Raw genomic sequence first — 13,760 nt, forward strand, 5'->3', positions numbered from 1 at the left:
TTTGTTTTGTCATTTTCACAAGAACTTTATTGAATTTAATAAATTGGTTCTTTATACAACATAAACATATTCAGACAGTCATCTTCCTCCTATAGTTTTGGGGGTCCAGCGAGCTTCCATCCTTCCATCTTTCCGACTTTTGTGAAGAAGGCCAGTGTACCTAGACCCAGGCATGCTGATGTACCAGTAATAGCACTGTGGGCTGGAAATGGATGCAAAGAAATAATTATTCCATGAACCACAGAGAGCATTTGGTTGCTAACAGGAATGCAGAAAATTACACCACAAAATCAAAGGCACACAACTATGTTTGTCATCGACCAGTTTCTAAGATCTGTGACATTTACAACAGGATCCAAACAACAATGCAGGTTGTGTTTTGCTAACTACTACATAAAATTACAGAAATACAGTATTCGGTGTGCCTCATCTGAGATCAGTTACATGCATGAGACCAGAATGGAACAGAAAATGTCTAGTGATTTGAGCAGCACAGAACTTTCTTGTAGTCTGCATTAGTCCTTACAGGACTAGAGCCTAAACATCAGTTTCATGGTAACAGTGGCTATGGAACAGGACTACAGTCTGAAAAGTAATATTTAAAAACACAGGGTAAACACGTTTCTGAATATAGGGCATTTCATGCCAACTTACACTTGTAGCTCAAAACAGATCTTTTGGGGGAAAAAATATGTTCATGGGACCTTGTAAAGATGCTAAAGGTTGATGGAAAATATATTTACTGGAAAAAGAAAATATTCATATCGGGTATACGGTGGCAAGAAAAAGTATGTGAACCTTTTGGAATTTCATGGTTTTCTGCATTAATTTGTCATAAAATATGATCTGATCTTCATCCAAAGTAAGATGTGCCTAAAATAACTACACACAAAAAAATTCTGATCTTCCATGTCTTTATTGTGAACAACCACAAAAACCTCATAGTACTAGTGGAAAAAGTATGTGAACCCTTGAGTTAATGACCTCAAAAGCTAACTGGAGTCAGGTGTTGGCATACCTGGAATCTTGTTAAGAAAATGAGTTTGGAGGTGTGGACTAGAGCTACTTTGATGATAAAAACGTCTCAAACTTTTTGAGTTATTAATTCCAAGGGTTCACTTACTTCTTCCGCGACCATTTTGAATGTTGAATAAGTATGTTCAATAAAGACATGAAATATCAGATTTTTTTATTTTAGACACATTATATTTATTGGTCTCCTTGAATTAGATGAAGATCTAATAACATTTTATGACAAATTAATGCAAAAAATTGTGAAATTCCAAAGGGTTCAAATACTTTTTCTTGTCGGTGTATATATATAAAAAAAGGATGTTATAGTGCTTTATCATTAAATATTTTTTGTAATAGCAATTTCAATTTGTTTCACTGGCTGTAATATTCCATTCAGTCGTTTCATTTTATAGTTATGCATTTATATGATGTTGACTACAAAAACTGAAAATACAAAAATTATGATATGACGACATAATCAGGGATTCCAACACAGGCATGATATAAAAAAAAAAAAGAGAACTACTCAAAATTGGAATTAAAAAAATGTGGCAGCACAATATTACCATGTAACAAAGGTCTGTGCCAGTATACACTTAGATAAAAAAAGAAATTATATTACTCAAATACTCAGTACTACATACTCAGATCATTAATAGAGAAACCAATGTTTAGTAGTAAATATTGTTTAATTTTTCTTATTAGAAATGGTAACATCTGAATTTTATGCAGTCAATATTTACACCAACCAGGCATAACATTACGACCACCTGCCTAATATTGTGTTGGTCCCCCCTTTTGCTGCCAAAATAGCCCTGACCCATTGAGGCATGAACTAGACCCCTGAAGGTGTGCTGTGGTATCTGGCAACAAGATATTAGTAACAGATCCTTTAAGTCCTGTTGCCAGGTGGGGCCTCCATGGATCGGACTTGTTTGTCCAGCATATCTCACAAATGCTGGATTGGATTGAGATCTGGGGAATTTGGAGGCCAAGTCAACACCTTAAACTTGGAGTTGTGCTCCTCAAACCATTCCTGAACCATTTTTGCTTTGCGGAACGGCACATTATTATGCTGAAAGAGGCCACAGCCATCAGGGAATACCGTTTACATGAAAGGGTGTACATGGTCTGCAACAATGCTTAGGTAGGTGGTACGTGTCATAGTAATATCCACATGGATGCCAGGACCAAAGGTTTCCCAGTAGAACATTGCTCAAAGCATCACAACACTGCCTCTACCGTCTTGCCTTCTTCCCATAGTGCATCCTGGTGTCATGTGTTCCCCAGGTAAGCAATGCATCCAGCCATCCAAGTGATGTAAAAGAAAGCGTGATTCATCAGACCAGGCCACCTTCTTCCATCGCTCCGTGATCCAGTTCTGATGATCACATGCCCATTGTTGACACTTTCGGCGGTGCACAGGGGTTAGCATGGGAAACCCTGACTGGTCTGCGACTATACAGCCCCATACACAATAAACTGTGATGCACTGTGTATTCTGACACCTTTCTATCAGAACCAGCATTAAATTCTTCAGCAATCTGGGTAAGAGTAGCTCATCTGTTGGACCACACGGGCCAGCCTTCCCTCCCCACATGCATCAATGAGCCTGTTGCTGGTTCTCCACTGTTCCTTCCTTGGACCACTTTTGATAGATACTGACCACTGCAGACTGGGAACATCCCACAAGAGCTGCAGTTGTGGAGATGCTTTGACGCAGTCATGTAACCACCACAATTTGGTCCTTGTCAAACTGACTGAAATCCTTACGCTTGCCCATTTTTCCTGCTTCTAACACATCAAGTTTGAGGACAAAATGCTCATTTCCTGCCTAATATAGCCAACCCACTAACACGTATCATGATGAAAAGACAATCAGTGTCATTCACTTCACCTGTCAGTGGTCATAATGTTATGCCTGATCGCTGTATATGTACCAGCAGTTCAATAATGCTATCAATGTCCAATAAAGTAATTTCGCTAAAACCAACCTTAGGCCGACACACAGACACACACATTTTGCCTTTATAAAACTGCACTGTAACGCTTAAAGCCCACACCTCTTGTATTGTGAAATGTTTAGACTTTAAACAAGCAGAGTGCTGCAGAGATTAGCTCGTTCAAATATGTTGTTCTGACTTAATATTCCTGGCAGAGTTTAACGCAAGTCAGAACGACTGAGCATATTTTTGACATACAGCCCTCTTAATGGATGAGATCTGTTTGTTTATTTTACAAATGGAGAAGCTGCTGTGGCACGGAGTTGCATTAGCTTTAAGAACATGAACATCAAATGAAAAGCGACTGTCTTGCCCTCAAGTGTTGCAATGGTGTGACTAATACAACAGGTGCTGACAAGTGAGTTTTTTTTTTTTTTTTTTTTTTTGCAGACTCTTGGACAGTGCAGCAGACAGAACTTTCATGATATGCCTAGCATTGACTCTTGACCACCCCTTAAAAAGAAAAGGGTTTTGTATTTGGGTCACACAAGTCACCAAAACTGGTGTGAAAAAAGCGACATTTGCCAAAAACCAAGCAGTTTGCATCCCTAAGTAATGTAACATTTTTCTTTCTTTTGTTGCAGTAGAAGAATATTTTCAGGTCTTGTGTTCTCTCCCAGACTGATACTCACTTCTGGCCCCCAGAAAGATCCCTGAGGCACAGCCCCCAACAAAATAATTCAGGGGATCATCTGGCGCTTCACGAGCCTGAGCAGTGAGACAAGTTGTCATTCCAAAGATCGCTCCCATGGTGGCTGGCACAACAAAGAGAGACACTCATTTTAGAATTTCAAGTTTCAATTTCATTTCAGTCATCCTGAGCAATTAGTGGAATTCAAAGTTAAGCACTTAAGCTTGTTAAGATCAGTCACGTGACTGAAATCTGGACGCATTCATCAGTGTTCAGGCCATGCACTCAATGTTTTAGATTTAAAATGAAAATAATGAAGTTGTCTATTTACAATTTAATGTTAGCATAATGCAGTGCAACAGCAGCTAAATATTAAATCAGATTTTCTTGTGTTTTGAGTGCTTATACTCTTCAGACTCTCTCAGACTCAAACTAACCCTGAACGATTGAGTTTAACCTCAATGTGCTGGAATCCAAAGCAGAAGAAAACAATACCAGCTCCCTTCGTAAAACATTTAAAACTAAGCAGTAATTTACAATGGCATACAGGGTAAATAAGAACTTTGACTGCATTTACAGTTGATTCAGAAAGTATCCAGACCACTTTTTTGCACACTTCATTTGGCAGCTGCAAGTGTCTGAGAAGTGTAACGAAGTGCCAAAACTTCTGAATACTGCAGACTCTTTGGTTCTTCATCAAATGATCACAACACTGTGTAAATCTGTTTGCCCATTGATGGGGCTTGTTTTGGAGGACTCTGTGGAATTTGTGTTAAGTGTGTAGACGTGGGCTTTGTGCAATACAATCATGTGTAATAGTGTTAAAGGATCATGAGCTATTGCGATAATATCATGTGTAATAGTGCTAAAGGGACATGTATAGTGTAATTATGTGTAATGTAGACAGAGATATTTGCAATACTGATTAAGAGAAATGTGCAGTGTTATCATGTGCAATAGTGACAGTGGGAAATGTGTTATACAATTATGTGCAATAGTGTTAGAGGGATATATGTAGTGCAGTCTTGTGTTATAGTGACAGAGGGGTAAAAGTAGTATAACAATGTGCAATAATGATAGAGGGATATGTGCAATAGCAACAAAAGGATATTTGCAATATAATTATGTGTAAATGTTAATTAATCATTGCTTGGTAGCTTGCCTTAATCCCCCAGCTTTTGTCTGTTATGTGCACTGTGTGTTATTGCTTGTTTTTCTTGTTTGTATGTCTGTGTTCAGTTATGGTATTATGTTATTTGTAATTTCTTTATTTATGATCTGCTAATGGGACTCAAGATATAAATTAGCCGTATGGCTATAATCTCTAGTATTTACATGTAAATGTTCATTAATACGAAGTGTCCCATTTAAAAAATAAAATAAACATAAATTAGTCATTTGGTTTTTGATTAGTTATGTTTTGAAATGTTTTCACTTTCATTATGGGGTTATGCAATGTAGATTCATCGTAAAATGCTACTTTCATCAACATGAGATTGAATCTGCAACACAATAACTTGTGCAAAAATTAAAGGGCTTTAATACCTCAGAATGGTATGGTAATTAAACGGCTGCAATCTGTAAAATTCTGTAAATAAATCTACAGCTGAAGGAAAAATAAAACATTTTATGTGTCTTTGTGTGAAAAAAGACCTCATTAACTTAACAGACTTTAAAGTGTTAAAATGTCATGAATAATCAATGTAACTGATGTTCAGTGCTGGTCCATAAGTAAAATCACATGTCAGTTAATTCAGGGCACATGTTTCTCTATTGGTACTGGAGAAGCAGAAAAATTTAAAGTGTGGGATTTGGGGCTTAAAGTGTGATCTAAATGTGACAATGTAGACCAGAATCTGTATATTTATGTATTTTTGAATTATAAATTATATTTACCCATGGTAACTGTTGCGCTGGTGGCCCTCTGTAGTGCTGCCAATGCAGAGTCAGGCTGGAATGCCACAATATGATAGGCTGAACCAACCAGGCCTAAAACACACACACACACACAGAGAGAGAGAGACAGAGAGAGAGACAGAGAGACAGAGAGAGAGAGAGAGAGAGAGAGAGAGAGAGAGAGAGAGAGAGAGAGAGAGAGAGAGAGAGAGAGCCTTAACAAACTTGATATATATAATGTGTTCTTTTAAGTTCAAACAACATTAAACAATCTGGAACACTTTTGAAAGGCTAAAACTTAATGAGTCGATACACCTGTGATCACTGACACACAAGTTAGAAAACCTGTGATTACCAGAACAAAACTGAGCACAACTGTGGCCTAATTAGCCTAAGACTGAAGTAGCCTAATTGCACAAAATGGCCTGTGGACAGCAAAACCTGGCCAAGACAACTATATTGAATACACAGTACTGACAGTGATGCACAGAGTTCAGAATGCAATGATGTGATGCTAGATGAGTGTAAAATGTTTTGGGAAGATAACATTCACAGATGGCACCATGAATGTATTTTGGTATGTGGACATACCAAAATACTGGCTGACAAGACAACGCTCAATATGCAGAGGCTTGAAGAGGAGGAATATTTCAACATGATAATATATGGAGGAAAAAGTGAAAACTGACATTATGTTGCCTGACTCGAATCCAACAGAACACCTGAGGGGTATTTTTAAGAGAAAGGCAGAGCAACATAACCATTCCTGCAAAGAACAGCTGAAGAAAAATAGTCTGTGGAAAATGGTATCTCTCAAGAAATGTTTGCTATCCTGGTATTCTCCATACTGAGAAGGGTTGAGTTTGTGATCAAAAACAAATTAGCTGTAAAGACAACATTCATTATTATATCTTGCAGGGTTATGTATATAACTCAGTGAAGGTGGTTGCTTGACCATCTCAGAATCTATTAAGACTTTATAGGAATGATCTTTGGCATCTGAAAGTGACATCTGCCCACTTTTTTTTTAGCTGAAATTCCAACATTTTCAGAATTTTTCACCCAATGGAAATTTTCAATAAATCTGACAATTGAACGAGATGCCACTTTTAGATGTGCATATCTCTTGAAGTGTATGCCTTAAGAGTCTTTGAAAATATCTGGTAAATGGAGAAAATGCAGCAAATTCTGGCAAACAAGCCTTAAATTGGTGCTGAACACCTCTCAGATTAAGGATTTGTTTTTTGTTTCTTTTTAAAAGCAAATAATTTGGAATTACAAAAGAACTGAAAAAATATATCTACAATGTTGACCAGTCATGGAGGTAGCCAGCATCACACAGCTGTATAAGCTACTGGTACGTTAGCCTAAACAAGCGAACATTACCCATTGTAAACGCTGTTGGTGGAGCATTGCTCCAACAGATGCAACTGTACCACCTCACAAACGGGTATAATCTCAGGATATTACGATTTATTAATAGTAACAACTGAAACACTCCTCTTGAAATCCGTTAACAGATTTGTGAATCTGTCTTTGTGTTGCTTGCTCTATTTGTTCTTAACTACTCTGACTGCAGGAACACCTCCAGTCAAAGCAAGGCAAAACAAAGACAACCCCACGTCGTTGTTTAACCTGAATTAAATCGTCCTGGGCAGCCCTGCTAGCTCAAACGCGTTAGCACAGGCTAAATGGCACACCGCTGCTTTGCCTTCACTGCCCAGCACAACACCCTGCATTTGTTGAGAGCGTGATTCAAAAACGCTTCACCAGTGCTGATATTTACCCAAAGCAGTTCCCAGTTTGGTCGTGATCCATGTTTTTTCCACGCAGTCTGTGCCCTCTGGTACATCCCAGTAACCCATTTTGCACTGAGCAAGGACACGAATGGAATTCTCGCGTGAAATTTCCTCCTTGGTTCGCCGTCCACCAGCCGAGCGTACAATGCGCTCTCGCCCCCTGCTGCAATGGAGTATGAAGCACTAGACAATAAAACTGGGGAAAAAACAACATAAACCTGAACTTCATCCCTTACCGGCTGGCCTCTTTAAGAAAGAGGCTCTCTTATGTCATATTAATTTAATTCTCTTCTTTCAGTCAGCAGATTTCTATACTTGTAAAGTAAAAAAAGTTACTATGGTTTGTGCACATACTTGTGCATTTACTTTGTAGAGGATCGATCGTAAATCACAGACTGTATATAAAGATATATTTCTATACATATTAAGATATCTTTATATACGGTCTCTGGTGTAAATGCATTTTTTCACCTTGAATGGATGATTCTCCACTTCTGTAACCAACATACTTTTCGTGTTCTAAATTTGTTTATTGTACCTTTAACACATTTATATTCAATGTTTTTCAAATTTCATTAGTGTACTCAAAATAAAGTGGCTAGAGTCAGCAGATGCAACCCTATTCCAGTGTGCCCTGTAAATGATTTAGCTGGTATAGAAGACAGGGGGTTGGTTGGGAGAGCAAGAGGGATGGTAAACATGGCACATGCCATTTATTAAATATGATGACTACGCTTAGGTATCAACAGTATCAAAGAATAATCCCAGAATTAAAGATTCCAACCTAAACAAAAAAAGAATGCTTCTGAATGGAAGGTTCATCTACTGTGATCTACAAGCTGCAGCAACTGCCACCATCTTTTTGTAAGTAGAGCAGGTGCAGCTGAATAAATAGCAAACAGCAGAATCTGGAGAACTTGCAACAAAATGTTTCAATTTACTTTAATCAGGACATAGCAACAAAATGTGTGGCAGTGGAGTTATTTCTTGAACACAGGGCTACAACATATTAACCTAATAAACATTCATGTATAAAGAAGTTATTTCTTCTTCCATAAGTGGCTGTATTTGTCTGCTTTGAAGTCATCTTCATAGTGGACCGCTGTCTGTTTTTTGGTCATCTTCACTTCTCTCTTTTTCTGTCGAGCTCGACGTTCCTCTTCAGACAGAGTGGACAGATTGACTGGCATCTTTCAAAACACATGAAGAAACATAAATTAACTTGCAAATATGAAAACCAAAATTAATGTACTCATTGACTTATATTTAAAAGATGTGTACTTTATTATCTGATCAAGGATATCTGATGATGGGGATGCCGCATCTCTGTGTTTTGTCATCATTAAGCGAGTTGGGTCATGGTTGCAAAAAAGATTGGTGTAGAACAGCTTACATTTTAAAACATAAATATATGCAAGTGTGTTCAGCATGGGGTGTTTTATGTCCTCTAGCAGACAAGGTTTGTCAGGTCTGACAAAGAAGCTAATATCATCATCAGTATTTTCTCAGCTGTGGCTTCTACCACACATTCAACAAACACATTCAGGTGATGTGCTTGAAATGGTCCACACATTCCCCTGACATAAATATCACTGAATATGTTTGGATAGGTCCTAAACATGCTGTGTATACAAAACAACCTAAAAATTTCTCTGAATATATAGTGACCCGCGATACGACATGGCTGTTGTGATTATTCTGCATAAACAACAAAGCCATGTGTCGATATCTTTTTCTTTTAACTGAAGCATGCTTTTAAAAAACTTTAAATATATCCTCCAGCCCTCCTACAACCCTAATGAGGATTAAGCGGTGTATAGGTGATGGAGGATGAACGGTTTTCTTCAGTGTCACTGCGTAATTGTTGCACCATTGTTGCATGATTTAGGATGGGCATCATTAAAATTTGAACAGTACCACTACTTTTACCAATACTGCTTCCCAGTACTTTCACACTATTCATACTTTTTGGGACAATTGTTTTCATTTGTTTTTCAGTTTTTTAAAGAAATAAAATAGATTAAGAACAGAATAAGGACTGCTTTATTTTCTCATACATAATGTATTTAAATAAAAATGTAGTCATCCACCCATTATCTATACACCGCTTTGTCCTCTGTAGGGTCATGGGGGGCTGGAGTCTATCCCAGCTGACTGAAGGTGAAGGCAGGGGACACTCTGGACAGGTCACCAGTCTATCACAGGGCTACACATACAGACAAACAATCATACTCACATTCACACCTACAGACAATTCAGAGTTACCGATTGACCTAAACATGTTTTTTGGAAAGTAGGAAGAAGCCTAAATACCTGGAGAAAACCCACACATGCACAGGAAAAACATGCAAACTCCATAGAGAAAGATCAACATTCAAACTTAGGACCTTCTTACCCGTGAGGCAACATTGCTAATCTTTGCTCTGTGACACCCTATTAAAATTATACAGACACCAGTGTTGTGTTCAAGGAATGATCAAAGCACTGTGGACAGTGTCACAGATTTTACTCAAAATAAAATATGCATTGTGTGCTATTAAACTCTCCATTGTTATATCTGAAGTAAAGCTCCAACTTGAACAGATATTACGTAAATGTCAGTGTATTGTGCTGATACAAACCTGTTTCACTCTTCACTTCCGAGTATAAAACTAATGCAGGATTTTGACAATATGTTTATTGTGTGATTTTAACAGTTTATAGAAGACAGAGTTTATCTGCAGTCTCAAAATCACCAAATCCTGCTAGTTGTGCTCTCAAAGTGAAAATAACATTCTTAATGACAGTTCAGATGATACTCTGGATTTCAGACCAAATTTATGAACTCAGCCACAAATGGCTGGCGAATGCATAATTTTAATCATTAGCCTATGTTCGTATAATTTAATTAACTCTGTATTCGGGCTACTAGCAAACATATCATGCCTGGTTAGTGAGGGATGAAAAACGAACTTGGTCTAAGTGTGCATTACTCTGTATGTGATGAAGTTTTATTGAATGTTTTGACAGACTGATTGTGTTTCTGCTCTGACATGCAAACCACTTCACCTGGAGCAACACACATTTTCTGCATCAGCTGTAGTGAAGTTTAATCATAGTACTAAACGTTTGACACCTGTTTGTGCAGCACAGAGCTGCAGGTGAGTGATAGAGCTGCTATGCTCCTCACCCATCTGGTATTCTGTCTGTCGAAGCTACAGACTCCGACAGACAGAACTCCGGACACTGGATTTGGAAAGCAGAAGTATGTCATAGACACATACACATCAGAAACGCATCTTATGGTCAGTCCTTTACGCTCTTCACTGGCTTCCAGTCGAGTCAAGAATTCTTTTTAAACTTTTATTGTTTATTTGTAAAGCTCTGAACGGTCTTGCTCCCCATTATTTATCAGAGCTTTTAACTTTACGGGACCAAAAAACAGCTCTGAGGTCATCCAATCAGTGGCTGGTTGAAGTACCGAGGTCTACATACAAACACTGGGGTGACCGGGCGTTCTCTGTACCTGCACCCAGGCTCTGGAATAAGCTCCCCCCCCCCCCCCCCCAACATGTGCACCATCACTGACCTGGGTCTTTTTAAATCACAACTCAAAACTTTCCTGTTTTATTGCTGTTTATTTTATTGTTTTATTGTATATTTTACGGGCTACACAGTGGCGGGATGGTTGGCACTTCTCGCCTTGCAGCTAGAAGGTCCCTGGTTCGCGTCCCAGCCTTCCTGGGATCTTTCTGCATGGAGTTTGCATGTTCTCCCTGTGCATGTGTGGGTTTCCTCAGGGTACTCTGGTTTCTTCCCACAGTCCAAAAATATGCTGAGGTTAATTGATTATTCTAAATTTGCCCGTAGGTGTGAGTGCGAGTGTGATTGTTAATCCTGTTTTAAGTTACTATAGTGTTTTGAAGTTATTTTCTTGTTGTTTACTGTGAAGCACTTTGGTCATCCTTTGGGCTGTTGTAATGGGCTATACAAATACATTTTGATTGATTGACTGATTGATTGATTGATTGATTGTGATGACATAAAATGTGCAACACAATGGTCTTCTTACTTTCTAAAATACTGTTAGCAGAACCGTTTAAGTTGGAGCTTATCCCCCAGTACTTCAAAATGTTTGCCTAGTTTCACCTCAGCTTGATTTGTACTGGGTCTCAGTACCCATCATTAATCACAGTGTCATTTGTGTTTATCTCCAGTCATTGGTATAGCTGCACTACAGTTTTAGAAAATGGAGAAATCAGCAAAGCTTGACTTGGTTCAGTGTGAAAGTTGCCAAAGACATAAGGCTTCCACAGTCTGGGACTATTTCCAATTATTACAGAACAAAAAGGTGGTTTGTATATTGCAGAGTTTGGACGGGAAGCACAGCAGCACAACAAGCACCTGAAGAGAAAACTAACATCTGTTTGCTTCTGTACTCTTCTCTGTGCTCACATGTGCTGTATTTTAACAAATAAACATGTTCTTATTTATCAAATTTTCTGTTTCTGCTGTCTGACATTGAAATGTGTATGAAATAGAGACTGAAACTGATTAAGACTGCACTTTAATCAGCAGTCACATCCAAGCTTCATCTCTGCAACTAGAAAGAGTGATTTTATGACTGCAACTCAACAGTATTAAGACTTTAGTATGTACACCTTTGTTTCCATTTCAAACTGTGCTGCATAATACAATCGTATACAGTTTGTCAAAACACAATTATCTTAAACACTTTTTTTTTAGGGAAATTACTCATTCAAAAATAATTACCTTATCGGTTAAATGTTTGATGGACTAATCCATAGGCAAATAGTTGCTACAAAAGAACAAAAAAACAAAAACGAAAAAATCCTGCAATTTAGAAGCCAAGGCAGAATCAGAGCCTGAGCCATTTGAAATTCATGTCTGTGTTCTCACAAATTAATGTTCATTTTTTTAACAGAGCTGGTGTACTTACCACGACTATGCGTCTGGGTTCTTTGTATCTGATGTTGATTGTAGCTCCATCAGGACGAACCAGCGTCACGGGGTACAGCCTCTCATACCGGAGACGACCACAACGAACCACCGACGTCCTGTTGGAGTTCAGCTGAGCAGTCTGAGTGTGGAGCAGCGAAGCCTGGGCGAGTCGTGCAGAGCGTGCGCTGAGTGCCAACACTAACTGGGAACCTGTGCAGGTAAACACAGGGCAAACAGACCTGCCCGTGCCCGTACACACACACACACACACACACACACACACACACACACACACACACACACACACACACACACACACACACACACACACACACACACACACACACACACACACACACACACACACACACACAAAACATACTTTAACCCTCCTGTTGTCCTCATTTACGGGCACCAAAAAATACTGTTTCCTTGTCTGAAAAAAATCCAATAATTCAGCAATAAAATTCCCCAAATTTCTGAAAATTGGCAAAACCTTCAGGAAGAAAATTCCAACAATTCCTTAAAAGTTTCCCTTAAAAGTTTTATTTTTAAAAAATCCCCCAAATTTGTCTAGAAAATTCTTGTAAATATTTTTTAAAAAATGAGTAAAAATCTTCCAAAAAATCCTAAAAATATCTTAAGTGATTACATATATATCAGTAAAACTTCTAATATTTTATTTAAGAACATTCACATAAAACTCAACCAAAATCCAGCGAAATTCGCTGGATTTTTGTTGATTTTTTTGTGAATGTTCTGAAGAAACATTTTTACATTTCTTTTTTTCCACCAAAAAAATGTTCAAAGATTTCCCGAAAATGTGGGCATCAGAAGTTTCACTATGAAGATATATTTTCCCCCACATTTTCAAACTTTAAAACGGGTCAATTTTGACCCGCAGGACGACACGAGGGTTAAGTGTCTAATGTACCACTGCCAAATCAAGTTTCAGGGGCTCTAGTTTCCTTCATGCTAGAGGAGCACATTTACCGTCATGTGGGGTAATATGGAAACTTGTATTGTTTGAATAATTTAGTATTAGACTCGATTTAGTCACCGAACCTTCTGCTCAATTAATTTGAAGAACCTAACTTATGCTTAGGGAGCATTTTCAAACGTTACTTTGCAGGTCTTACCGTGATAAGAGACCAGACGGCGCGCAGAGCGTCATTAAAAACATGTCGTCCTTAGATAATGGAGCTCTAAAGACTTCAGCCGAATGCTGCGAGAGCCTGACCGGAAGCACTACTGAAAGGTTGAACACAAGTGTGTCATCAGTAAAGGCTCTACTGAAACAGTGTGAAGCCCAGATTCGTTCCGACAAATTTCATTACATACGTTGGCCTAAAAGTAAATGAATTGGAAAAAATGTAAAATTATGATTGCATATATTCGACATTCTACCAAAGAACTCAACTAAAAGGTGTTATAAGTGTGGCTTTGAGGATTTCTTAACGAATGCAATACAAGACA

The 13,760-nt window shown here is 38.3% G+C and overlaps 2 protein-coding genes across 2 annotated transcripts; both read right to left on the reverse strand.

Moving 5' to 3' along the window:
* ndufa11 (NADH:ubiquinone oxidoreductase subunit A11) lies at window positions 1-7,487 on the reverse strand. Its single transcript, XM_023290858.3, has 4 exons — window positions 7,331-7,487; window positions 5,545-5,637; window positions 3,650-3,772; window positions 1-202 (listed from the first exon to the last, which is right to left on the reverse strand). The coding sequence occupies exons 1-4, from the start codon at window positions 7,407-7,409 to the stop codon at window positions 90-92; spliced, it is 408 nt and encodes a 135-aa protein (XP_023146626.1). The 5' UTR covers window positions 7,410-7,487; the 3' UTR covers window positions 1-89.
* Window positions 7,488-8,268: 781 nt separating this feature from the next.
* Window positions 8,269-13,578, reverse strand: mrpl55 (mitochondrial ribosomal protein L55). Its single transcript, XM_023290859.3, has 3 exons — window positions 13,424-13,578; window positions 12,283-12,523; window positions 8,269-8,533 (listed from the first exon to the last, which is right to left on the reverse strand). Exons 1-3 carry the CDS (start codon window positions 13,465-13,467, stop codon window positions 8,384-8,386), a joined length of 435 nt encoding a protein of 144 aa, XP_023146627.1. The 5' UTR covers window positions 13,468-13,578; the 3' UTR covers window positions 8,269-8,383.
* Between the last annotated feature and the right edge of the window lie 182 nt (window positions 13,579-13,760).

This window comes from Amphiprion ocellaris, chromosome 2, assembly GCF_022539595.1.
Source record: "Amphiprion ocellaris isolate individual 3 ecotype Okinawa chromosome 2, ASM2253959v1, whole genome shotgun sequence".
NCBI classification, from domain to species: Eukaryota; Metazoa; Chordata; class Actinopteri; family Pomacentridae; genus Amphiprion; species Amphiprion ocellaris.

What these genes read in the sequence shown, in the direction of transcription:
- mrpl55 (XM_023290859.3), bottom strand. Translation starts at nt 13,467, where the DNA reads ATGTTTTTAATGACGCTCTGCGCGCCGTCTGGTCTCTTATCACG. An exon ending in CCGTCTGGTCTCTTATCACG is followed by an intron (nt 12,524 to 13,423) that starts GTAAGACCTGCA and finishes GGGCACGGGCAG; the next exon opens with GTCTGTTTGCCCTGTGTTTA. An exon ending in AACCCAGACGCATAGTCGTG is followed by an intron (nt 8,534 to 12,282) that starts GTAAGTACACCA and finishes GTGTTTTGAAAG; the next exon opens with ATGCCAGTCAATCTGTCCAC.
- ndufa11 (XM_023290858.3), bottom strand. Translation starts at nt 7,409, where the DNA reads ATGGGTTACTGGGATGTACCAGAGGGCACAGACTGCGTGGAAAAAACA. An exon ending in CAAACTGGGAACTGCTTTGG is followed by an intron (nt 5,638 to 7,330) that starts GTAAATATCAGC and finishes TGTGTGTTTTAG; the next exon opens with GCCTGGTTGGTTCAGCCTAT. An exon ending in GATCTTTCTGGGGGCCAGAA is followed by an intron (nt 203 to 3,649) that starts GTGAGTATCAGT and finishes ATCCATTTCCAG; the next exon opens with CCCACAGTGCTATTACTGGT.